Source organism: Solea solea, chromosome 1, assembly GCF_958295425.1.
Source record: "Solea solea chromosome 1, fSolSol10.1, whole genome shotgun sequence".
Classification (NCBI taxonomy): Eukaryota; Metazoa; Chordata; class Actinopteri; order Pleuronectiformes; family Soleidae; genus Solea; species Solea solea.
Window position 1 is genome coordinate 15,649,960 of NC_081134.1, and position 27,089 is coordinate 15,677,048.

The following is a 27,089-nucleotide window of genomic DNA, read 5'->3' on the forward strand; positions in this document are numbered from 1 at the left end:
CATGGAAACGTACTGACTGTATGATGGCAGTTGCCAGCAGGAATTGATTGTTGATTTATTTTGTTATTTTTACTTTTTTGTAGTAACCTCTGACAACAAGTAATATTTTAAGTTAAGTGCCACAAAAACCCTGCTACGCTTTGGGCCAGCCCTGGATACCACTAATTCTTTTGAAGGTAACAGAGGAGCAGCTGAAGCCAGTCCCAGCTGACACTGGATAAGAGGCAAAGTTCACTGTATAGCTTTCATAAGGATGAAGCTCATTCAGCCTGTATCTACTTTTAACTCTGTTTGTCCGTTGTCTGCCTTTTAGAATGAAGCAAGGATATTGGGATGTTTGCCCTAGAATATCTTTAAAGGTTTGCACTGGCACTCAGCCTATTTTCAAGATAGCAGCAGTTTTCAAAGAATCCCTATTGCAAGAAATGTCCAGGGCACTGCTCCTCTCTTCTCCACAATGCCCCTTTTAAACTAATGCCAAATGATTGAAGAAAAATATATATAACTAGTGTGATCTTGCAAATAAACACTGTACAGTTTATGCACATGTTGTGTTGATTTAGCTTATGGTCTTTGCTTATGGTCTACTGTATAATTTACCAACAGATGATGCCACTGTGTGTTGAAACAGTTCAAAAAATCATTTGAAGTTGTAAGTAACAGTTCACTGCTTAACATTGCAGTACAAATATTGATTATATACATGCTTCAACTTCTGCATGATTAAATGCTCAGTGTTCGGCCTATAATTTCTTGAGTTTTAGTTAAAACCTCCTAACAGGCACCCGCATTCTGATGTCATCTGATGGCTCGGGAATAGTAGATTCCATGAGTGAATCACGTTTGTATGGTATTTACATATGAAAGCTGTGGGGGCATCATGGGTGAGTGGAGAGCATTCACGTGATGAGGTGTTCGTACTGGCACGAGAACAAGGGAGATTCTGGTGGAATCTCAGATTGTCCTCAACCGGAGGCGACCGCTTTCCCTCTGAAAGCCACTGGTGAGAAGGAGGACATATTTGCTGGATATATATATATATATATATATATCAGGATATAGGACTTTTGGATTGTATCAGATTTTACATTTTTATCTATCCGATCCAGTGATTTTGTATCATATTGGTTCATCCCTAAAATCATTCAAACAACAATACATACAGTACATTCAGATTATTGTACATTCAACAAATAAAGAAGTCGATACATACATAGAATAAAATAAATCAGTTCAACTATTGCACGTAAATCTTACACACTGGCCATTTAAGTAACTTAACAATGATTTCCTCACACTTTAATATGTTACAGCCAAAATAAAACATGAAAGTAAAATAGCAGGCTCATGACTATTGTCACACAACACAAAAGACCAAATGGTCCTGCAACAAGAGCGTGAAAACATTTAGCTTATTTAATTCAATGTTATTAAATTCATTTCTTTTGTATGTATTTGAGTATTTCTTCGTAGATTATAATCGGACAGAATTCTAATGTCTTGCTCAGTCTGCTAGTATCATTGTTGCTGACTGTAGGGGCAGAGTTATGAAATGCTCTACAGTCAGCAGAGTAGGACAGTGACTGTTGGCATGTACCAGTGCGAGGGAAAAAAAGGGATTTTCCTTTTAACAAATCAAGTGTTAGTTGACAGTTCGCTGTGGTGCAATTGTGGACTTATCCACAAAGCAGAAACCACAACCTTTGTCCTTGCTGGCAGTTTTCCACATCATTACTCCTCCATCCTCTGCTCCTCTAACATAAGGAATCCTGTATCCTTCACTGTCCTGCAAAGGCTCATGTATGCAAGGGTTACAGGGTACATATTCAATATTGTAATGTGGTTTTAAATGCATGGAAATGATCTAATTCAAAGAGATTAAACAAACAGCAATTAGACATGAATTTTAAACTGAACTGAAGAAGAAAAAAGGCGACTTGACACTCACAACTTTAGACTTGGATAAAATTACTCAAAATGACTTGACTTATGGAGTAGTTACATTATTAACTTTACAATTTGTTTTTGAAACACGGAAAACATTGTCTGCTTTTGCGGCCATGCGTACAAACCTTTTTCTTTTTTAATCTAACGCTAGTTAGCGTCTTGGTGGGTCAAAAACTGGTTAAGATAAGCTTGTGAAATTGAAAACATTGAATTTGAAATGCATTTGCCTAATGTCAGTATTTTTATCAATGTTAATTATATCTTTTTTTATAAAAAATGTTTCTGTTACTGATAAAACTCAAAAGGTTTTATCAGTACTTCTTTTTTAGCAGATTTAAATGTGGAATATCTGGGAAATCATCGTCATCTTCTTTAGTCATACAACTTGTAACTTCATTTAAAGCAGGGACGCAACTAGACTTGACTAGTTGACTAATGACTTTGGACTTGCTTGAGACTTGAAGGTTAAGATTTGAGACTTGCTTGTGACATGCCTATGTGGGACTTTCTCCCATCATCTGGCGTGATTTGATGAGACCAAAGTGTGGCCAAAGTCAAAGGTTATCCTTTGACAAGTTTCTTTCTTTTTTTCCTGACCAAGGCGACAAGAAGCACGGTGACCCTTTAACCTGTCAATTCTCTCACACAGAAAAGCAGAATGAGAGGCCCATTTCCTTGTCATGAATTCAAAAGGTCCCCTTTCCTTCCTACAATTTGGCATGACAGATGTTAACTTCAATGCGGCCGGCCCTGCATGACACAAGCTCAGAATAGGATCAGTAAACGGAAGGATAGGAAAACCATTTCTATCCTTCTCTACTAAAACGCTCGGGCGTCATTAATGTCCTTCACACAGCTACCATCTCATGAGTCTTTGTAAACTTGAATTTTAAATTTTACCTTAGAGCAATAATGAAAGAACCATGAAATACATGACAAAAAAAAGTACTCGCATCATTTAACACAGTCTGCACTTGACTGCATCACTTCACTTTAACACTTTAGTGTCCAGGATGTGAATATGAGTAAAAGCAGTAGTGCCCTCTGTTAGACCAGAGGAAAAACAATGTGGAGGTCATTGTGACTGCTGAAACACAAATCTCTCAGCTGTTTCTAATCAGGCCTGATTCTCCAAAGCCACACACCATATGAATGCTGCTGAGTGTTTGCCTATTATGTTTTCAGTCAGGCTGCTGCTCCTGCTCCTGCTCGTGCCACTCAACTACTGCCCAAAGTTTGTTTTCTGAGCATGAGGTTATAGGCACGAAGCCATGTCTGAAATTAAAACGTGGGCTTTCTGGAGGGCATTCCTCGCCGAGTCTCTCGGAATGATGATCTTTGTCTTCATCGGCCTCTCAGCTGCAATTGGGGACAGGAATAATACTTACCCTGACCAGGAGATAAAAGTGGCATTGGCCTTTGGCTTGGCCATCGCTACATTAGCCCAGAGTATAGGTCACATCAGCGGTGCCCACCTGAATCCTGCCATCACCCTCGGCCTCCTTGCCAGCTGCCAGATGAGTATCCTCCGAGCCCTTTTCTACGTAATCGCTCAGATTTTGGGAGCAGTGGCTGGCAGTGCCTTTGTGAACGCTATCAGGCCAGAAATCATTGATTCACTCGGTGTTAACAAGGTAAGGTTGCACTTCCAATGTTTCTCAACGATGACAACAACCATGAATCACTAACATTTGGCACTCTGGTTAAGCAGTATTTGGGGAATTGGCCGCAGCCTAATCTAGTTTTCTGCGAGGGCCAGACACTTGGCGTCTGAAATTTTATGTCCTCATCTTTTTTGATTGTCCTCATTTGCTAACTGCAGCTCTATTGGTTCAGTTGTGATGTCAGATTTCAATGATCAGTGATTTGTTGGCGTTGCGCAACAAAGACATGTCTCAGCTGTGTTTATGGGAAAGCTTGTGGTGTCGTCGGTAATTCGAGCACTGAATAATTAAAGAGAGTAAATACTTAAGGCATAGTTCTGCTTTTTAGCTGATCGTGTAAGAGTTTCATAAATGGAAGATTAAAAAAAAAAAAAAAAAAAAAAAAAAACCTCCTCACCATAACCGTTAACCTTTGGACAATGGAGGTGAGCCAACAGAAGTGTTTTCCTCTCTGCAGCTAAATGGAGTCAGCCCAAGTCAAGGTTTCGCTATAGAGTTCCTGCTCACCTTCCAGCTGGTGCTGTGTGTGCTCGCAGTCACTGACAAACGACGTGATGTAGCTGGATTTGCACCTCTGGCTATCGGACTCTCTGTAGCGTTGGGACACCTCGCCGGGGTAAGTGCATCAAGACATTCCTTGACATCCCCCCCCTCATTAATTTCCATCCTCAGATGGATTGTTTCTCCATCTTACTGTGGCCTGATACAATGGATTTGCGTAAGTTGAACTGGCAGTAAATCAGACTTGCATGTAATTTGCTGATGTACAGCCAGAGAGGCGAGCGGTGTTTTCCTCTGATATGGTTTACAGATCCGCTACACAGGATGCGGCATCAACCCAGCTCGATCCTTTGGGCCTGCAATTATACTGCAGTCATTTGATGACCATTGGGTATGTATATCATGAGTTGTAAATCTGATTATGTTGTATTTGTGAGTCATTTCTTATAAAACAGGGACTCGTGTGTGTGTGTGCTGTTTCTGTTTGTCAGGTATACTGGGCAGGACCGATGAGTGCCGGTGTGGTGGCCGCTCTTCTGTATAATTATGTACTGACGTCCAGTCACGAGTCCTTCAGAGAAAAAACAAGAGCCTTGTTCTGCGGAGGCTCCTCGCCAGAAAGTGAGAATCGGGAACCTCTGCTGGAGCATGTTGAAGATGTGAAATGGTTAAAAGAGCCAGGAGTCTAAGTGGAAAATAGGACATTTTGTTTAATTGTATCCTATAAAATAAATGTTTTCCTAACCTAAGGAGCTTCATATCCTGTGTGACCTGCAGCCCCCCCGCCCCCTTTCTGCACATAAACCTGTTCATCATAAACACTGAGGCACAATTTTACACAAGTTACAACTTCAAAAAGAGCATTTCATGTTTCTGTAAGCCACTTCACATTTACTCTAATTCCAAAACATTTCTGCCAGTAGTTCCAATTGTTGAGTCAATTACCAGCTCATGTGGCTGTAGGACAAGGCTTTGTCATTCCTTGTCACCCTTCACCTGGTTCTGTGTGTGTGTGTGTGTGTGTGTGATAGAATTACTGATGAGTGACAGTGATGTTAAAGGCTAAACTCTGCTGGCTATGGAGCTTTTAATGGGAGTTCTGGACTTCCAAGTCAGTCACAGTGTTATAATTGTCATGTTTTGAGTTTTACAATAAAGGAAATCACAGTTATTAAGGCTCAGAATAAATTATCCTGCTATTTAGTTTTTCATGAAACCTTACAGACTGAGGTAATATCCTGACATTATAAAATATATGTATACAGGAGACATTTCCTGATCTGTTTCTCTTTGCTATGTTTGGAATGCTCATAATTCATGTTCTTTACCTTCTGGGTTCATTACATCATTTGTTTTGAGTTTTACAGTAAAGGAAATCACAGTTATTTAGGGTCAGAATAAATGATCCTGCTATTTAGTTTTTCATGAAACCTTACAGACTGCGCTAATATACTGACATTATAAAATATATGTATAGAGGAGACATTTCCTGATCTGTTTCTCTTTGCTATGTTTGGAATGCTCATAATTCATATTCTTTACCTGCTGGGTTCATTACATCATTTATTTGCAGTTCATGAAGCAGCTGCACAGGTGTGAAATGGAACTGGTGTCTTTCATAGACTTTTATAGCTGTGTGACTGTCAGCAGTTTGTCCAGTAAATGTCACATGAGACAACATATCTAAAAGCCTTTGTTTGCCTTTTATGTTCATTTTTTCCACCACTACTGGCTCATTTTTTCACACAAGTCACTGTGGCGAGGAGCCAAAATATGGAAAGCAAAGCAGGAATAAACGCAAGGGAATGCTGTGATGCTAAAACATGCATCACACCATAGCAGGAACACGGGGGACGGTAAGATAATGATGCACACGAGTGAGAGCAATTACACGCAGGTGTGATACAATGAGGAAAACATAGGGGCAGGATGTGAATGTAAACGGACGCACAGGGAGGAAACACGACAAAAATAAAACAAGAAGTGAAATGGATAAGAATTTCAACGTAAAATCCAGTATTCATGACATGTTTACAGTCCCAAACAAAGAACAAAATATGGACTTACTATGGCTTTAGTCTGTACATGTTTCTTCAGTTGCCTTCTGCACTCTGAACACCAAAACTCAGTGATGTACTGTTTTGTGATTTTATAAGATGAAATATATGTCGCTGAAATGACAGAGTGCATAGCCGGGCTGGAGTGGCTCAGTGGTTAAGACTGGTACCCTGTGTGCAAAAGACTTCATGCTCGCAAATTCAACTCCACCCCTGGCAGGTTTTACTCAATTCCCTTGGATAAAAAGTCTGCTAAATGTAATAGCCAAGTCAATGAAGAGGGGTTTAAGCATTTCTGTACGTTGATCATTTTAAACGTTGCATTGAGTGCTTTAAAGATTGTCTTTATGTGTCTGCTGTCTGTTATTATTTCAAACAATTTTCCAAATGGTTCAAATTTCAAGTAAACATACAGTATATCCTTGTTTGTATTGTACAATAACCAGACACAGACACAATGACCTTGCCATTATCTTCTAAATAATGTGCAGCCTACTGTGCACCGTAGTATTCTATTCAAGATGTTTGGCAACGCTCCCAATAACGTCTACACTAAAACAACAAGGATGTGGATCACATAATTACGCATGTAAGAACTTTGAATTCTTCATATAAGAAAAAAAATGCATGAATAGACATGATGTGGCTGTTGTGGAGGTTTCCTGTTTGGCTCTGTCACAAGAATGTCCTTTTCCCATCTACGCACATGGCCCCTCTCACATCCCGTTTTATGGCGTATGAGTATTTGATGGTCCCCACACCCCGGGCTAATCATTGAATAACCATCAAATGACTTTAAACTCAACAACCAAACATTTCCCAACAGAGATGCTGCAGGCTGAGAGCAATCCAGCCAAGGTTGTGTAAGTAGATGCAAGTTAACGTTACCCAATCAGAGGCTGAGTAGCTGCTGAGGTTGGATGCACATCCCCTTGTTCTCCATTGCCATTATTCTGCTCTGTGTGGGATGATCATTAACAAAATGTCAGTTACCCAAATAATTTACAGGTGTTTTCCTTTATTGTCAGGTCCAACTTCCACGTATTGCCACACTGCTGTGGCAGTGAAATCGGTGATGGGAAATCACTCCGATTGTCCGTAACTTAAAAGCAACATCGAGCATAAATTCAACAGATGGAAGCTGTGATGGCGTCAGTGAGGAATGGGTGGTCTAAAAACATGAAAAAATCTGCATAGAATGTCATAACATATTGCAATCGTTGAAACAATCAGATAAAAAAACATTTATCTACGTTCTGTTTATTCCTCTTCCTCCATTTCTCCTCCCATTAGGGAGCAATGTTTGATCGCTCTGGTGTAAGTTACCCCCACTGTTAAGGATCCTGCTTACGTGCACTGTGCATAAATGCATCCATGACGGATGGCTTTGCTGATGGGATTATCTCACTTATAGGACATGGCACTTCTTCGTTTTTCTTTTTTTTTATGGTGGAATCTCAGAGGTCGGTCATGTGACAGCAGCCAATCAAAACCCCCCCCTGTTTGTGTGCTTAACCTCAGAGGGCAAAGCATTGTGTTTAGCCTCTTGTTTTGAAGTCTGTCCTCAACAACATGGACAATGCTCTTTTTGTTGCTGCTCACTGGTTTTGTCTGAGAGTGTCCTTATTATTTGGCTCTCATGTTGAACTTGATTATTCCATGATTTGTCATGGGAGAGTGTCCAGTAGTCCCCTCATTATATTTGTTCAGACAAAATAGACAATTGAATAAGGCGGACAAGGATGAGGATTTTATTGACATATTAACAATAACATTTTAACTCAACTAGGTCCTCCTTCACTATAAGCATTTTAGTATATTTATAATGTCAACACATCTTATGAAAAGACCATACAAAGAAAGCTTGATATGCTGTCCATTCCCCCAGGTCCTAGACATTATTCATTCATCCATTCATTCATTCACTGTCTACATCCCGGACAGGGGGCCAGTCCATCGCAGGGCAAGCACACAGAGATGTACAACCATTCCCACTCGCATTCACACCTATGGTCAGTTAACCTTTGCATGTTTTGGGACTGTGGGAGGAAACCGGAGAACCCAGAGAAAACACACGTGCGCACACAGGGAGAACATGCACACTCTGCAACAGTGCTAGCCACTATTCCACCGTGTGGTCCCCCCAATGTTGTCCAATAACACTCAAGTAGCTCCCACTAAATGATACGTTCAGTACAGTTAGTAAAGGTATTGTAGTTTTGTTTTGGGAGGATTTTGCCTTTATTTGGGCAACAGGAGACGAGGAGGGGACATGCAGTAGAGATCCATCCCTCTAGGAATTGCTTCTCTGCGTTTATCGATTGCCCATGAGGTGAAGACACCCTAACCATAGGCTGTAAAGTAGTCTTCTGAATTGCCAGGTGAAGCTTAATCAGGAAGTAAGAGTATATTGAATGGCCACCAGGGGGCGGATTTGCTGCTTGCAAAAGAAACTCCATTTGAATGACAGTTAGGTTCAACTTCTCACTTGATTTACAACATCAGTAAACATTTCCTGAGGAGTTAATGGTCTTCATCACTAGTTTCAAGTCTTCTGGTACAAGTACCACGGTTTGAGAACCATGGACATACACAATCAAGCACTGTTCTTATGATTAAACACCAGTGTGATTAACAGCTGGTGTCTACGAATGTGTTCCCGCAAAATGATTGACATGGTGCCAGGCTGCCAAATCCTGAATCTCGAGGAATCAGAGCAGGAGTGTGTTGTCACCACTGGTTTCCACTTGACCCTAACGGCTCAATTTTCAGGTTGCACTGTTGTCCCGCATATGCGATCATGGTGCATTCAATAGCAACACCATATTTGCACAAATCCGTGGGTAAAACAGTCCCTCACAAATACAGTATTTACTCCAGTTTTAATATAATTTGCCATAAGAAGAACTGAAGAACATAAAGTAACTATTTGAAGAAAAACAGGCTCTTCTTAAAGGAAAATATTATTAATAGACGCCAGGGTTTTGTTGTCAGTTGATTTATATTCCACGTTCTGTAACAGTATAGTATATACACCCTGCAACCTGCAGCAAAACACGTAGAAGAACTTGAAGACTAATTGCATTTAGCCATAATCTTTACGCCACCACGAGCCCTCTTCACCCCCTCTTCACATACTGACTGATACTGGGCCCTTATCTGCAACCCGAGAGTTACTGCAACGCTCACTCCCTTTCTGCTTCTCATCTGTTTTTGGCAAAGGTTCAGTAAATGCAGTGTCAAAGGAGGGAGTTGTGGGGGGGTTGGGGATACCATTAGATATCAGTTGAACTGTGTTGCAGACTCTGCGTATTGGTACTAATGTGTCAGTCAAAAACACATTTTTCACTTCCCTTTTTTTACAACCACAGTGATCTCACGGACATCGTGACGATGACTTCTCTGCTCTGCTCACATGATTGTACCGGCCTTCATTTTTGCAGCCGTCGTGTTTTTCTCACGACGGAATCAGCACAACACCTTCACATTCAGTTACCAGCATTAGCAACTGCATGGCTATAAACATTTGTCAGTGGGTGCAGAGGGTGAATGATCCCACTGCTACAAACTACTCCAGAGGTCCTGACCCGTGAAACTGCTGGTAAACACAGATCAAAACAGACCGAAGTGTTCACATTGGTTCTGTCAAAGCTAAAGCCACAGCCCATGATTTATATGTAAACCAAGGGCCCATCCCTCCACCTGAATCCAAAACAAGGATTTAGAAAACTGCAGTCACTCTCAACAGATTAATAGGTTGTTTTTAATATACAGACTAAGATTGAGCAACAACTGCACATGGCTGCACCCAGTTCAGCTGTGGATGCACTGGCTCCCATTAGCCACGGACAATTGTATGCATTGTACAGTATGTGTTTGTATGTATTGCCTCTAGTTACATATAATAGTCATTATGTCTTTATTATTTTATGTCTACATGGTGAACCAGTAGAAACGTTATTTATTTTAGATGCACACTTGACTGTGGTATAATTCTCAATAAAAGTCTATCTATAGGTCCAACCAACCTACAGATTGGCCTACCAACCATCCATCATCCACCCACCCACCAATACTGACCTGTCTAACTACCTAACGATATGTTATAAATACTCTTCATGATTTATGGCAATGCTGAATGTTTGTTTGTTTAATTAATCCCGAGATCTATATCACAAAAACTAGCATGGTGACATTCAACCAATTTAGTATGAGTATAGACCTTGAACTTCAGTGGTCCAAGAAGAAGTCACAGATTGGACCTTTAATGGCTGACGTCAGAGTGTGACGCCTCATTGGTTTTTATGGGAGGTATGACAAATCTTAGACTTAAACCAGGTCCTCAGATATGAGGTTCTGCCTCATTGGGGCCATGTTTTGGTCTCCATGGGGACTAACAATGTTTGTTTATGCCAGAGAAGGTCCTACAGAGGTAACAGTACACAAGCGCACACGTCCTTAAACCATTAGCGACACAAATTGTGCAACACTGCCCCCCTCTGGTGATGGACAAATTTGGATTTCGGCCTGCATGTTTTTTTGTGCGTTTGTTACTCACATTATGAGCAATTTCAAGACACATTTGGACAGGATTGTCCATATCCTGTCTTGCCTGCTCATCCTAGATATGACAGACACGTTTTAAGTCTAAAAGGTTCCGTTTTTCAAGCTGTAACTGTTTCTGGAATTGTTTTTTTTTTTGTTTTACAGTTACAATTATTTTTTTATTATTATTTTTTTAGAAAAAAATTCAAATAATATGATGAGCTCTTTGATTGATCAAATAATTGTGAACATATTCATGGCATCACCCCTCCATTCTGCTGTTCAACAGAAATGATGAACATGAATCATGCATGTCGTTTCCAGAAGCAAGACACTTGTAGAAGGAAGCCTGACAAAAAACGATAATATCATCACTTACTTTTGTCTATTTATGTTCAAATGACATAATTATAAGCTTATCTCCATGTCCTGAGAAGGCTCTACAAATCTATTCAGCAATCTACAATAATGGTTTATTACAATACATGTCCTCTGCTTCTTTTAGATTCCATATTCTGCTCTATGTTTGGGGTTCTGCTGAATGCCTTTGATGATCTATCCAGCTTTCATGAACAATTTATTTGCAAGTGATGACAAAAGGTCACCGTTTAAAAGAGGCTTCTAAATGTAAGGTTTTGTGAACATTCATATCCTGAATGGCTTTTGGGTTAATCGCTTCTTAGTGTTTTTAAAATTAACTGTTGGATTAACTGTTTCTTCCAGGCGTTTACATTTATGAATATGACACTTTCCGTTTAAGACAATGAATTATAAAAATAAGTCTCGTCCAAAATCACGCCCTTTAGAATCGCCTTCTTTCCTGAGTGCTCCTGAACGCACCACTCGAAGCGGTGGAAGAAACCGGAAACAGTTTGGTGGCAGATCCGGTTGCAAGTGTGCAAATATGTCGCCGTCCTTATTTAATTTTGTCGAGGCTAAAGACAAATTCACGGTATGAAATCGCTTTATTGGGTTTATCTATTAAATGAAACTCGTTGTTGTATACAATGCCAATTCATTTAAAGCATAGCTGGAGGAAAAGCGTGTTGCTGTGACTTGATGTTTGTTATCTTTTTGTTACAACAAGAGGTAGCAGAAGCTAACTAAGCTACAGCAACGCTTTTAAAAAACGTTTTTCTCTCTCAAATGTTTTATTCTCTCTCGCTCACGTATCTCCAGGCTTCTGCCAGATCTGCCCTGACTGGAAAGAGTGGCAAACATTTGTTAAATGTTTTTAACCAGATCACCGGCAAGTAAGTAATGTTCATTTATCCTCTGTATTTACCAGTGTTGTAATGTAAAAGTACAAATACTTGAGTACAAAATCCAAGTATCTGTAATTTACTTTGTTATGGTACATGGTGTGTTTTTAATGTTTTTCTAATGTTGATGACCATTCAAAGCTGCTTTACACTACAGTTTTGCTGTTCACCCATTCACTCACTCAATTCTAACCCATTTTTTAATACCTTTACTTCTAAAACTTGAGTATACTTTAAGAAGATTACTCTTGATACTTAAGCACAGTCGGTTTCATATACTTTAAGTCTTTAACTTCAGTAATGATGTAGAAAGTAACCAACTTCTACCAAAGTCATTTTGTGTTAAGATAATTGTACTTTTACTCAATTATTCCTTTTAGTTACTTTATACAAGACCGCTATACACAGGTAACGTTATAAGTCCTGCATGTTCAGTCATCTATGGTTTTTGTTACAGTGAGTCTGAAAAGAAAACCACACTTGACCAGGCTCTGCGGGGTGTTCTCGGTGATCAGGTATGTTATGTTCATCTTATTAAATCAATCTGATTTCACATGAATCATGAAAACCCTGAAGTGATTTTTTTTGCTTGTTTGTGTGTGTGCAGATTGAGCAGAAGACGTGCTGTGATGATTACCTGTCTCTCATCTACCTGAGTATTGATGCTGTTAAAGAGGGTAAGTTATCCACAGATCACCAGCCTTGTACTTACTGTACTTAAGTATCAAAAGTAATTTTTCTGACATTAAATGTCCTTAAGTTTTAGACGTAAAAGTAAAAAGTGAGCGATGGTAGCTCAGTGGTAGAGCAAGTCGTTGTGGGTTTGATTCCTGGCTACCGCTAGTCTGTGTCCTTGGGCAAGACACTTGACGCCAAATTGACGGCTCCTGACGGCTGTGCCAGCAGTGTGTGTATGGGCATTAAAGATGTGTGTATTGGTGTAAAAGTACACAACTTATTTAGGAAATTACATAATATATATCTTAAATAAAAGAAAATAAGTGCACTGTGTTTTATATCAGATCATGGCGACCCACTGTGTAGATTATGAGAGTTGCAAATGTGTCATGTTGTAATCCTCACTCCACTGTAACTCTGTGCATTCTCTTACATTATAATGGCAAACAAAATTGCTGGTCTCAGGCAAAGTGACTGAACTAATTTTAGTTCTCTACAAAGTTTCCTTCCGACTGTGTTACGTTATATTATGATGACTAAGCTTTTGTCGCACCCTTTCCCTCCCTCCACACAGGCATCTGCTCCGCTACAACACCTTTCATTTTGCTGGGGGACGTACTGGACTGCCTTCCTCTCGACAAGTGTGACAAAATATTCTCTTTCGTAGAGGATAATGTCTCCACCTGGAAGTCGGTAAATAAGCTACATTCTCTCGGTAAAAGCAGTTGAAGTATTTATCAAACGCAATTTCGATCATTTGATGCCTGTGTTCTCTCCTTTTTCTTAGAATTCCTTCTACACTGCTGGAAAGAACTACCTGTTGAGGATGTGTAACGGTAAATATATATTGCCCATCTCGCCCTTGTTCATGAAGGTTTTTATGAATAAAGATTTAACGCATGTCTCCGCCTGTGTAGATCTTTTGAGAAGACTTTCCAAATCCCAGAATACAGTATTTTGTGGGAGAATCCAGCTTTTTTTGGCACGTCTCTTCCCTCTGTCTGAGAAATCTGGTAAGAACAGCAGCATCTCTAAGCCATCTTTAAAGCCATACAATACATTTTAAAATAAACAGCTCATGGTGTGAACATGTTCTTCATTTTGTCCAGGTCTCAATCTCCAGAGCCAGTTTAATCTTGAAAATATAACAGTGTTCAATAAGAATGAACAAGAGACTACTTTCAGCCAGAAGGTAAAGTTTCAATACAATACTGACAATACTTGAGAACATTTTTTTTGTAAGTGAAATCATATTATATGGTTCCTTGTTTATAGCCTGCAGAAGAAAAGGAGGATGGTATGGAGGTGGAGGAAGGAGAAATGGGTGAGGATGATGCTCCTGCACCATGGTGAGTTCAACTATCTCTAAAATACACCTTTTACACATTTGCTTTGGCTTGTCCCTGATGTTTGGTTAATTAAAATGGATTCACACTTTATTTTCCAGCTCCATTCCGATTGATTACAACTTGTACAGGAAGTTCTGGACCTTGCAGGACTACTTCAGAAACCCTGTGCAGTGTTATGATAAATTCTCCTGGATGACGTTTCTCAAGGTAAATGTCTGATTTATTTATTTGTTTTTAAACTCCCTCACTCTTCAGTTGACAACTCACTCCCCATGTTGACTCCTTTTGTCCCGCTCAGTTCTCAGATGAGACCTTGGCAGTGTTCAAGAGCTATAAACTGGATGACACGCAGGCCTCTAAGAGGAAACTAGAGGAGCTGAGAGCATCTGGAGGAGAACATGTCTACTTTGCCAAGTTCCTCACAAGCGAGAAGGTATAATTAGGTTTCTTCTACCTTGAGAAAAGTTTGTAGTTTTTGCTGCACTATTCAGATTTGACACCTGAGCAACTAGTTTACTTTTAAATAAACTGTAATTTTATTCTTCTAAACAGCCCCATGCTTTAATTTCTTATACCTTCGCACCAGCAAGAGCAGCCAGAGGCAGTTTATTTTTGAATTTACATATCAAGTTCTCATGAACATTTTATGTGAGCAAAACAATTCAAATTTACTAGTTTACTTAACAAGGGTTTTGACCATAACTCAATAATTCATGCACCGCCAATGACAAACTTTCACTCAAACATTCAGTAGGATAATAGCATGGTATTATATTGTATATCTTTACGTGTCGCAGATCTAATTTACTATAATAGTAACTTCAAAAACACCTTTTTGAGCCACTGTTTCTACTATATTACCTGCAACTTGATTGCAATTCAAGTTCATTGTTAAGATGTTTGCAAGTTGATGGTGAACACAGTTGTACATTCAACAAAAACATAAATCTTTATGCCAGAGATGAGACTTTGACAATATTCATTCTTGCAGTGTCTATATCGTTGTTTACTATTTATTATTGTATCTGTATTGAATCTATTCATTTGTATTTACTGTCAAAAAAGGATAGCGTCTCACATACGTGGGTTTAACGTTCCCTCGTCCATTCTTCTTCTCTCCGCAGCTGATGGATTTGCAGCTCAGTGACAGTAATTTCAGACGACACATTCTTCTTCAGTACCTCATTCTCTTCCAGTACTTGAGTGGTCAGGTCAAGTTCAAAAGGTCAGTTGTCAATGAAGGAAATCTAAACAAAACAAAAAAAAAAGACATTTGTTAGTTGTTCTTATTTTGTTTCTTTGTTCTTATGCAGCTCCAGTTGTGTCCTGAATGATGATCAGACTACATGGATAGAAGAGACGACTAAACTGGTCTATCAGGTCGGTCCTTGTTGTCCTACATCACGCATATTGGTATCTCCTGTAATCAATGAACAAACCTCAATGTCTTCTTTTCCCAAATCGTTATAGACTTATTGTAGATAAAGGGTCAGTGCACTGAAATTAAGAAAATGTTTTTGTTTGTTGTGGGGAAAAATTTTTTTCCTGATAACTGATATCTTTGATAGAGCGTTGTGTCTGTTTTCCTTTCTTTTCTAAAACTGACCTTGTGTTGATCTGATTGTTGTAGCTGCTGAGGGAGATCCCCCCTGATGGAGACAAGTTCGCCACCATGGTTGAGGTAAGCCAGGTTCTTACCTGAGGCTTGACTTACTGCACACGCGATTTATTGTGTGACGTTGTTGTGATGTTGGGGACATTTTGTTTTGACAGCACATCCTCAACACGGAGGACAACTGGAACGCCTGGAAGAACGAGGGATGCGCAAGTTTTGTGAAAGAGAGGTAGAGCAAGCCTAGTAAAAGATCACATTACATTGCTAAGTAAAATGTGGGGTGTCCACTTCAAGTCAGTCAGGGACAATCAAGTCAAAATGACATTTTGCACCTCCTCGTTCACTGTTTGACAGGGCGGTAGACGACAAACCAAAAAGACCCACCAGGAAAAGACAAGCGCCAGAGGATTTCCTTGGAAAAGGGCCAGACCGCAAGATCTTCATGGGAAAGTACGTGAAGTCACCCTGACTGAGTGTGGCAGAGGAGAGAGATGTCTTTGTTTTACTAAAATCTCAGAGATACTTCATTAATTTTAAGCACCTTTGTTTTGTTAGTGATGAGTTGACTCGACTCTGGAACCTGAACCACGACAACATGGAAGCCTGCAAGTCAGACAGCAGGTCAGTGGTTTGTGAATCTTGGTGATTTTTAATTCATTTGTTTGTTGGTTGGTTTGTTTTTTATTAATCCAATATTTTTTTCTTTCAGAGAGTTCATGCCATCGCTGGATGAATTCTTTACAGAAGCCATTGAACAGGCTGACCCCGTAAACATGGTGGAGGACGAGTACAAGTGAGTTTGCAGAGTCGTGTCTCCTGTCCGCACTTTTGAAAGCAAGAGCAACATTCAAATAAATTGAGAATGACTTTATGTTTAGTCGTTTTCAGTTGTCTGATTTCTCCCTGTAAATCCACGCAGAGTTGTACGAAACCCAAACTACGGCTGGCGTGCTCTCAGGCTGCTTTCCAGAAGAAGTCCACACTTCTTTCAACCAACTAACCAGAAGTTCAAGAGCCTGGCAGACTACCTTGACAGCATGGTCAGCAAACTGGCCAAAGAACTGCCGGTGAGGAATGACTTTCAAAAAGACAACAAAAGGAAAAAAACTGTATTAGCATAACTATTGGGTATTATTCTGACTTGTTTGTTCCCTCTGTGCAGAAGGACATCCCTTCTGAAGAAATCAAGACGGGAGAAGATGATGACGATGACAATGGAGACAATCTCCTCAAAGACAGCAATGACAGTGAGTTCAGATTTTTACTTATCTCACAAAGATGCTTCAGTAATATTCAGGCTCACAGCTCCATTTTAACCTCTGGACCAAAAACAAATGTCTGTATTTTTGACGTCATCTTCTCTCCAGGTCCGAGCATACAGAGCAAGATGGTGACAAACCAGCAGATGGACGACGTGGCAGCTAAACTCGGAGCTCAGTGGAAGACGCTGGCCTCCCATTGGGAGATGAAGGCAGCAGAGCTGCGGGAGATCGAAACGGACAGTGAGGATGTTGACATGCAGGCCAAACTGCTGCTCGTGGCCTGGCAGGACAGAGAGGGAACACAAGCTACTGTGGAGAGCCTGGTGACAGCTCTCAATGCTGTTGGCTTCTCCCAGATTGCAGACAGCCTCAGTGAGGCTTAATGTAGACCATGTACTTGCATTACCTCCCTTATATTGTTGCATCGTTTTTGTACCAAAAGCAAATGGAGACGAAAGGTTTTTTGTATGTTGTTGAAGTTTAAAACTGTTTTCACTGTAGGAAAGCTAATAAATGCTTTTTTCTAATAATTAGACCATGCAGTGTCACCTTCTCACATGTGAATTTCACACAACAAAACAATCCATCCATTTTCTGCGACCCACAGCAGGGTCGCAGGGGGTGCTATCTCAGCTGCTAATCTCTGCTGACGTAGGGCGATAAGCAAGGTTACACCCCAGACAGTTCACCAGTCCATTACAGGGACACAGAGACAAACAACCATTCACTCTCACACCTACGGCCAATTTACCTAATCCCCATATTGCATGTTTTTCTGACCGGGAGGAAGCTGGGGAAACCCACACACGGAGAACATACAAAGTCCATGCAGAGGTTCTTGTTCTGACCAGGTCTCAAACCTGGGGTCTTCTTGCTGCAAAGGCAAGAGTGCTAACTACTACACCAACAACACCACAAGGAACACAACAGGGGAAAAGCATTAAATAGGCCATATCATGGTCCTGTCTCACTTGTGTGTGAGATATGGAGGTGTACTTACAAACATGAAGTCGTTTTTATGGTCAAAAACGTCCTAGTCGCTACAAACCAGCCGATATATGTCTCATCACTGACCAAAACCACACCTGCAGAACACAGACTGGTGATTGGCCAGCCAACGAGAGCTTTCCCACTGTCTTGTGATTGGCCAGTTACCTGGAAGTGACGTAATTGGTACGTCAGCCCTCAGACCCGCAGCTCCCCCTCTGGAAAGGCGGATGCACTGCTATCAATGAGTAATGCCGTCCTCACGACCCCTCCCCATAATCCATTTGGTCTGGAGTCTGACCCAGAGCCAGAAGACACAAGTGAACCACCTCCATTGCAAAGACTGCTGCAGGACGCCTGTAGCTTGGACAAAGTTGTGGTTACCGAGATGATAAACACACATGCAAACGAAACACGAGCGTAGCGTGTAGCTTAGCCTGTAGCCGGCTATCGCTAATGCTAAACGACAAAACAAGCACACACACGGTTTACGGTTTGTAAAAAATTGTAATATACATATTGTTGGCACTGCTCCTTCTTTTAGGTGAAGTTTGGTGCTGTGTCCTGCTTTGTATTGCTACTTTCAACCATAGAATAAGAAGAACACTCTCATTGTAGCTGCTGAGCATATCGGTTGTACGGAGCTCAGCAGCTACAGTAGTTCTTCTACGGTTAAAAGTACGTCACCGGATGTGCCCGGACTAGGAGGCGCTGCTGTTTACAGGAGTGGTGAAATTCGCCAGTGACGTTATTAGTCAACGGAAGTACCGTTCTGCTTCGTAGAGCTCAGGAAAACAATCAAACCCTGCACTCTCAGCAGTGGCTGAACTGATTGTTATGGACTTTTAAGGCTTCATAAACGAGGTACTTAGGCAAAAACGCACTTCCGGGCTATGGCCTCTTTAATAGCATTACAAGTGACTCAAACGTGCAACAAGAAGAGGAAGTCCACACAGGTTTAACATGTTTCAAGTCTTTTATTTTAACAGAAAAGGAAGTGAAGAATCAGTGTGTCAGTAGTGTGGTGAGTGAATGGATGGATGGATGAGTGAGGTGTGTGTACATGCAGCCTTGCAAGGGCCTTGAGGAAAGAGCACGAGCTTAACTGGCTAAGTCTGCTCCTCCTATGATCAGAGGCCATAAGCAGAGCAGAATCACCAGGCTGTGGCGTTTCAACTCCGCTCACTGACGACCTGCAATGACACCTGGGTCGTCACAGTCGACGCTCAAGGCTTGTCGAGTAAGCAATCGTCTCAACTTCTAAACTGCACAGTCAAATTCTTAACACCATCCAAAAATAAGAGCATTAACATTTGGCAGAAATATCTGTCAATACATTTGAAAACAAATCCCATGACGATAGAAGCTAAGCGCTGAGAAGTTCCTAGATTGTACCCACATGTTTATCAGAGGGCCAACAGGTGAAGAAGGACAGGCGTTTACAAAGAGAGAAAATCTCAACATTGCATATGAGAAGATAAAGACAGAATATCAACAACTGCATGGTGAGGCTTTTTTTTTCTCTTTTTTTGAACAAATTGATTAAATGACCACCTTATCAAAGGCTTCAAAAAATATACAATGTGTATAAAACATTGAATGAAACTGCAGAGCTCGACTTGGACTTCTTTCAAGCATCCAGCCCGGAGACCGCTTCTCGCCAATCTCCATTTTCGAAGATCACTTTGGTTGAATACATTTAAGACCAGTTGATAGAATTTGTTTTAACAAGCGACAGGATTACAAAAACAATTTAACATCATCAAATCTTTAAAGACACCAGTTTTATTGCACATCTATGCAGACAGTGCTTGGAAATGGCAATTTTGAATGTGTGTTGGATGTCGGTTTGAAGTCTTCCACAGCTACTGATCCTCTTCAAGTATTTCCAGGCGTCGAGGCCCGTATAGTAGAACATATGCTATATGCCAGTCTCCACCACCAGAAAGTCGCAGGATGTCATCTGGAGACACCAGACTCACCTTGTCATCGTCAAACTTCACCCACTCACCTATCAATGGGAACAATGGACACAGTTCCTGAGACATCTGGGCACAATAAAACCATTTTTTAAATGTGCCACAGAGTGAGACGTCTGCATTTACCTTCTTTCCTTTTGACCCATCCCACATAGTGACCTGATGAGCTGGAGCGGCCCTGGTGTGTCAGCACACCCTGCAGGTCATAGTAGCCACTGTTGTTGGAGCCAATGTCTGATGAAGAAGAAGAAGAAGCCATAATTGACTGAAATTGGGTGCCTTAAAGAAACATGTAAAACATTTATTGACTCGTGTCATATAATGACTGATGTCAGAGACTAAGGAAGCATGTTAATCTGGAATAGATTAACATGGACAAGGAAGGACAAGACTCTCCAGTATTTTGAATTTGGATTTGGATTGCAGTGCCTGTTTTAAATGCCAATAACCACAGTTTTGCTTTCTTAAAGCCCTGTTAAAAAATATAACTGAATATTACTTTGGAAAGTTATCCATTATTGGCTAAAGTATTTTTATTATCCCAATCTTTAGACCATATATCACCACATGATGTTGAGTCTCAACATACCGTCAGAGAATGAGAAGGGCTCATATTTCACTTCTTTTCCTGCATCTGGTTTCTTCACCAACTGCTGCATAAAAAAGGCACATTGTAACATTAAACAGAAGTGTAATCTACTGTTTTTATGTGGAATTTGATCAATTTATTTAAACCACAGAATGAAATATGAAGCTACCTTTTGCTGCTGTTTCTCCAGCTTCTTATCCTCGACCTCCTTAAACTTTGACCTGATTGGCAGCATCTTCTCCTGGACCTCGGAGGTGCACAGCTCATAGACATCCAGCATGAGTGGGAACTTGACGTCCTTCAAAGAAAAGAGACAATAGGACGTTTTAGAGTTCAACTGCTAAATACAGTGACCCACCACTATGTTATGGTATATAGAAGTATCTAAAGACAAACCTTAAGAACTTTCGCATTCACAGACGCCTTCTCTTTGTAGTAAAATCGCACCATTTGAACCGTTAAGTAAGCAGGGAGACGGCTGAGTTTTGACTAGTGGGAGAATAAGACACAAAGAAGGGTACCTAGATTACAATCTCTAGTTTCCAAGAACAGTATGACATGACAAAGGGGAACTAAAAAGAAAATTAAAGGCAAAGAAAAACTTACAGATTTTATATACAGGGCATTTCTGTCCAAGGTTGGAGACATTTTTGTGATTTCTTCCTGTAATCTCTGCAGAAGTAAAAAAAAAAAAAAAAAAGAACAGGCACATGACAATGACACACAAACCATATACATGTGTTCTTTCAACAATTAAGGGCGCACACATCACTCAAACCCTCAGGAAAAGTAAATATACATACCAGCCTGAGTCCTGTTGCAAGGTACTTGACCTCTGGATTGATGAAGCAACTGAGCTGGAGCTGATTCTCCTTGCCTTTAATAGGCTCCTCTTCCTCAGACTCTGTGCATTTCATGCTGAACAAGAGTTAAGAAAAGGTCTGGCAGACTGATGGGGTTTTACTTTTTTTTTTTACTATGAAAACGTTTAATATAAAAGGCCAAACCATACTGAACCAAGAAATTAAATACTACCAGGAAAATAAGGATACGAAGTTTCAAATTCTACGCCAAAATACTGGTCGATAAAGTTCTTCTTTGAAGAGGCAGATGCGGCTCCACTCTCACTCTCAGTCTGACAAAAAACAAAGAAGCAAATTTGTCTTATTTATTGGTAAGGCATCAATTACACAGACACTAATTTGTGTCTTTTTATTTATTTATTTATTTTTAAACACCACAGGTAGAAAAACAAAATAGATTTACCTCCATGGGAGTCTCTGGCTCTAGTGGCTCCAACTTTTGCTGAAGCACTCTCATCATCTGCAGCCAACACTCATTTGCATCCTAAGAGACAGAAGAAAAAAGGCAGGGATTTAAGTGCTCCGTCACTGCGATGGATTTTCATCACTTACAATTTCCCTTCCATTACAAGACTTAGGCTACATCTATATGTCACAGATAAAAAATAAATAAATATAAAGCACCCGCACAAAGCAGTTCAGCTCCTTATAAGAAATAAGAACCAGTCAAGGAACTGCATCATGATTTTCAAAGCTCCTCATTTTTGCCCAGCCACACTAAAACAAAGTTTCCAAACAAAAAAAAGGAGACAGCAGTGTTTCCAAACTTTTAAATAAAAAAGCACACATGAGGATGATGTGGTCAGCAGCAGCGCACTCTGAGTGAGACAGGGAGAACTGTACTGAATAGTTTCTCACCTGCTGGAGGTACTGTCCCTGATCCCCCTTCTCAGCAAACTGTGGGAAGGCCATATGAAGGAACTGCAGCAGAATAATGGGTGGGAGGCTGGACGAGGTCTTGTCCATGGTCTCATACAAGTCACGAAGTGCTGCGGGTGCAAAAACAAAAAACATAAATCTGAGACATTTAACTACACTTCCACAGGGCAAACATTTCATTGTGCTTCATACCTGCTGTGATATACTGTGATGGTGCATTGGCCCCTGAGGATCGCAGAGAACCTGCATACCTGTAAACAGAGATGGATGATTTTAGCAGCGGATGAAAAAAGTCACCAAAAACAACTTCTGGGTATTATTTTTCGAGACCTACCTTCTGAGGGCGGTTTTGAGCTCTGGCACAGAGCGCAAACACTGCACTGTGGCATTCATATAACAGGTGTTGCCCAAGTTTGTCAAGCCACAGGGCAGTTCCATCTGAAAATCAGAAATAAACAATAAACAACAACGCAAAATATCCTTTTTATTCATAGATTTATTCAACCAGTCACTTGTGATAGTAATATCTTAAGAGGGAGACCTGGCCATGGCCACTCACCAGTTACAGTTCAATTAAATAATATACAACACAACATTTTAAAAACAGATGTCAAACATACAAACCAGGAGAGAAAAGACTACATTCAATCCAAGAAGTTACATCTCATTCCATTTCTTCTAACATGAACTCAATTTCCTAAGAAAGGGCCAACAGCATGTTTCATTTAAAGACAACAGAAGGTTTAAATGTCAAACATTAACATTTTAGGATTTGCTCACTGTATCACTTGTAACAATTCCACTTGGCACAAAAAAAAGCATGCGATGGAGACCTTTCCAGCCAAATCCTTAACACCACCTAACCACGACTTTCAACCTTTGACAATCATGCAGTGAGACCGGCAGACTACAACACTCTGGAGCCTTCGTGAATCAGTTAAAACAGCCATTCAGCAGTAGCTATGCTCAGAGGGGTATACAATACAATACATTTACTTAACATTATATTTATATTTTTACTGCACGGTAACAAAAATGACAGTGAGGAACACATTTAAAAGGCCACATCAGTGTGGAAAACAGCAATCTGCCATATTTGTGTCCAGTGTACTGGTAATATTGAGGCTTACTCACCGCCGAGGCCAGCTGCTCCTCAGTCATATCCTCTGCAAACATAGGCCGGTCAGAAGGCTCCTCAGGCAGGGCCTCTGCTGAGCCCATCATCAGCAGAGTCATTCCCTACGAAATACAGGCTCCAAGGTTTAATGATTTATTCATTAAAATGCTATGCCAACTAAGAACTGCTTGTTGCAGTACATGCTTTCAAATGTTGCTCGTATACTCACATTCTTCAGTTTAATGTTTCCCCACTCATCATCCTAGAATAGAAAGAGGACACAGATTAGCTCCTGAAAAAGGCCAGGATTTTCAGCCAATGTCAACAAATCCCATTAAATTACTGAAACCTTTCATCTTTGAATTAGGTCTGTTGCAATGAATCACACATTTTACCTGCAGTTAAGTTTGGATACTCTAAGCAACATGGGAGTGGGCTTACTTTAGGCAGATAAATTAACTTTTTTTGGCGTATAAATCGTCAGTTGTTTAAAATGTAAGGAGGAGTGAGGAATGAGCAATGCGGTTGTGTCTGTGTGCAGCTGCTGAAAGAGCAAGAAAGAGACAGCGAGAGAGAGAGAGAGAGAGAGAGAGAGAGAGAGAGATGTATGCTGCTGCACTGCTTTCAGTCAGTGAATGGACTGAAGGAGCAGCTCACTCACAATTGCCCTCAAACAAAATTATGTCTGATGCAGAAACGTAGTTTTTGGTCTGTCATGAATTTGAAAGGAAATAATAATCAATAATCAATTAATTAGCTGATACATTTTCTCAATTAATGACTTATGTCATCAGGTCAAATGCTGAAAATAGTGTTCAATTCAATTCAATTCAAAGAACTTTATTGATCCCCAAGAGAAAATTCAAGTGTTAATTGTCAATGTGTGTTTCCGAAAACTCTAGATCAAAATCCTCAAAGATGTTGTTGACTCTCATAGAAAGTAGAACAAATTAAAATTCAGGTTGCTGAAATCAGAGAGTTGTTTAAATTCCCTTACTTAAAATAACTAATCAGTTATCAAAAACACTGTACTACAATAAATAGGATTTATAGACAGAAATGAAATAGTTAGAATATCCTATCATTACAAAATAATCTACAGCACAGTATGTCATCCCATCTTGTCTACTAAGTTTTACTAAAAAACACTGGCATAGGATGAAGCTGTGATTATGTAAGTGTCTTGGAAAGTGCTGGTTGACAATTGTTACAGACATAGCCGTAATAATTGTCAGAAACACTTGGGAAACATCATGGGAATTATGTCACAGTGGCTTGTCATCTTTTCTGTCAACAGTTAAAATGTTAAGTAAACTTAAATGGGTACCTTCAGAGTTCCTCCCTTCACCATAACCTTCTGTCTGTCAGGCTGAACTCCTGTCAGGGCAAAGAGCTGAGCTTTGAACACCATGGGTGGCTCCTCTGTGTTCAGCTCGACTGCATCAAACTTTTCTTTGCCCCATTTCACATTTACTGAAACAGAAACATTTAACATTAACAACACCACATTAAGTATATCAATACGCTGCCATATATGGTGAAACAAGCATGTAGCTTGACAGTGGATGGTGCTTTAATTATGGTGCAGCTAACGGGCTGCTCGTCTCATTATCAGGCTGAAGCAAAACACAACTGCTACCAAATATACTGTATATCACAACCATCGATCGAATACAGCGTTACGTTAGACACTTTGATTTCTTAATGACAAACACTTTGACACTCTCCCTAAAACGCTTTGTTAGCACTGCTACTTGAGCTAGAGGGCGTGAGTCAATTATTCCCATAAAGGTTTTTCATAAACCATGTAAAGGGGTTAAAATAACCTGTTTTAAAAACAAACAGACTTTGTTGAGCCGAGAACCGTCAAGTTAAAAACTATTTGAGCCGCCGCTGCATAACTCTTCCATGGTCAACACAGCTAGCTAACAGCTAACTATGTATTTTGTGGTTTGACACTTAGCTTTTAGTTCACTTCAAATGATCTAAATACCTCTGACAAACAATAATTCAGCAGCTTAATAAATAAGAATGTTCCCCTGCCTAAAATAACGCATTCATAATTATTCTTCAGGCCCTCACGGACCTGACTGTCTGCTACAGTTAGCACGCTAACAACATATCATGCTAAAACTAGCTAAGCTAACAAGCTAATGTGTTTATGCTGCTCCTCCTAACACGTGTAAGAATTCGTTTTATTAATCACAATTCCATGGCAATTGATGAGCTCAGATACGACTGAACCATACCTGAAAACACCGGCATGTTTAACAAGCTTCTACTTCCTCAACTCTTGTTTCTTGTTTTAATCCACCGGACGTGAGTCAAGGGTTGGCCAGTCTGAACTTCATTCAAACAGAATGACGCTGCAACAACATGCTGGGAACTTATCGATGTGCTCTGACATCAGTATATCCGCCCTGCAGCATGAGACGCGGCTAGACCAAATCAAACACAACCAGATTATTGTAGCCTTACCCATGGATGAATTATAAGAACAAACCACAACCATCCAGTAGAAAGACAACTCGCTACCATGGCTCAATCCTAACTCCTGACTTTTTAAATACTTTTACTCCTAAAAAAAGAAAATAAGTGACTTCAACTTCTACCAAAGTCATTTTCTGGTAAGATACTTGTACTTGTACACAAGTCTCACCTTTTAGGTACTTTATACAAGACTGACAATAATAAAATTCATGCATGCTGCTTGAGACATCAAATCACATTATTACCGATAAATATAAAAATAATCTCTACAAATTGCTGACATTCTGTGCAAGAAAATGCACAATTTTGAATTGGATAATGGATGATTGTTCTAGGAAATCTATGACAATTAATAAACATATTTGGGGGAAAAACTTAATCCAACAGAGAAAAAAATCCCTTATAAACTACATTAGGAAAAAAAACAGCATTTCTACATATTTGAGATAATGAGAGGCAATTATGACAAAGAGCAACTTTTCTTATAAAAGTAAGAATATTTATTAGACCATAAAGTACCTTAAGAAAAATCAATGTATTATCTCCCTATTTGACATTAGAACACAAAACATAATAACATGGTTGTATTATTATTACTCAAAAACCATTATCTAGACTGAGATAACCTAGGCTTTATTCTTATATATGTATATCCTTGTTTCATGTTATTTGAATAGTAGTGGCTGTAACACAAGAATTTCCCCTCAGGGATCAATAAAGTATTCTGATTCAGATTCTGAGAACTGGTCAACAATACCCTTTACAGCTTACTCACCTCCACAATGGAGCCTCCACTGTAGATAAGGGCAACACATCAGGTTCAGAGGCTACTGTGAGGACAAGATAAACATAACAGTGAGCTGTACAGCCAACTCCTGAAGAAGACTGCGATTCAATGTACCTTCATTTACTTGCTGGGTGGCTCTTGGTAAACCCTCAGTAAACCCTCATTCCTCCCCTTCTGAAGTGAGGTTTTTCAACAGCAACTGTTGTATCCCACATTTAAGTTAAGTCTTGTATGAAGTACCTAAAGGGGATACTTGAGTAAAAGTACAAGCATCTTACCAGAAAATTACTTTGGTAGAAGTTGAAGTCACCTTTTACAATGTTACTTGAGTACAAGTATATGACATTTATGTACTTAAGAATCAAAAGTGTTTGTCTGATACAAAATGTACTTAAGTTTTAGAAGTAAAAGTATTTAAAAAGCAGTTAGAAGAATGGTAGCTCAGTGGCAGAGCGAGTCATCTGCTTGAATGAGCTTATAAAGCAGCTTTGAGCGGTCAAGACCATTACCAACCATTT

The 27,089-nt window shown here is 40.0% G+C and overlaps 3 protein-coding genes across 4 annotated transcripts; 2 read left to right on the forward strand and 1 right to left on the reverse strand.

Moving 5' to 3' along the window:
* Positions 1–3,022: 3,022 nt before the first annotated feature.
* LOC131465198 (aquaporin-1-like) lies at positions 3,023–5,125 on the forward strand. The gene is made up of 4 exons (XM_058637617.1): positions 3,023–3,581; positions 4,069–4,227; positions 4,423–4,503; positions 4,604–5,125. Exons 1-4 carry the CDS (start codon positions 3,219–3,221, stop codon positions 4,799–4,801), a joined length of 801 nt encoding a protein of 266 aa, XP_058493600.1. The 5' UTR covers positions 3,023–3,218; the 3' UTR covers positions 4,802–5,125.
* Positions 5,126–11,525: 6,400 nt separating this feature from the next.
* On the forward strand, positions 11,526–17,413 carry thoc1 (THO complex 1). The gene is made up of 21 exons (XM_058640236.1): positions 11,526–11,666; positions 11,894–11,967; positions 12,434–12,491; positions 12,584–12,653; positions 13,229–13,347; positions 13,442–13,490; positions 13,572–13,667; positions 13,764–13,846; positions 13,930–14,003; positions 14,102–14,210; positions 14,302–14,436; positions 15,128–15,228; positions 15,317–15,383; positions 15,634–15,684; positions 15,777–15,847; positions 15,973–16,068; positions 16,174–16,239; positions 16,328–16,411; positions 16,538–16,685; positions 16,781–16,865; positions 16,986–17,413. Exons 1-21 carry the CDS (start codon positions 11,619–11,621, stop codon positions 17,261–17,263), a joined length of 1,962 nt encoding a protein of 653 aa, XP_058496219.1. The 5' UTR covers positions 11,526–11,618; the 3' UTR covers positions 17,264–17,413.
* Positions 17,414–18,824: 1,411 nt separating this feature from the next.
* Positions 18,825–25,700, reverse strand: usp14 (ubiquitin specific peptidase 14 (tRNA-guanine transglycosylase)). 2 transcript variants are annotated; one of them, XM_058640257.1, is made up of 16 exons: positions 25,544–25,700; positions 24,622–24,767; positions 23,524–23,556; positions 23,312–23,416; positions 22,512–22,615; positions 22,370–22,428; positions 22,157–22,287; positions 21,702–21,782; positions 21,488–21,570; positions 21,239–21,353; positions 21,042–21,107; positions 20,832–20,924; positions 20,605–20,733; positions 20,436–20,496; positions 19,973–20,080; positions 18,825–19,878 (listed from the first exon to the last, which is right to left on the reverse strand). In XM_058640257.1, the coding sequence occupies exons 1-16, from the start codon at positions 25,557–25,559 to the stop codon at positions 19,733–19,735; spliced, it is 1,476 nt and encodes a 491-aa protein (XP_058496240.1). In that variant the 5' UTR covers positions 25,560–25,700; the 3' UTR covers positions 18,825–19,732. The 2 variants fall into 2 exon arrangements, with proteins under 2 accessions (XP_058496240.1, XP_058496231.1); XM_058640248.1 differs by having other exon boundaries at positions 20,436–20,499.
* Between the last annotated feature and the right edge of the window lie 1,389 nt (positions 25,701–27,089).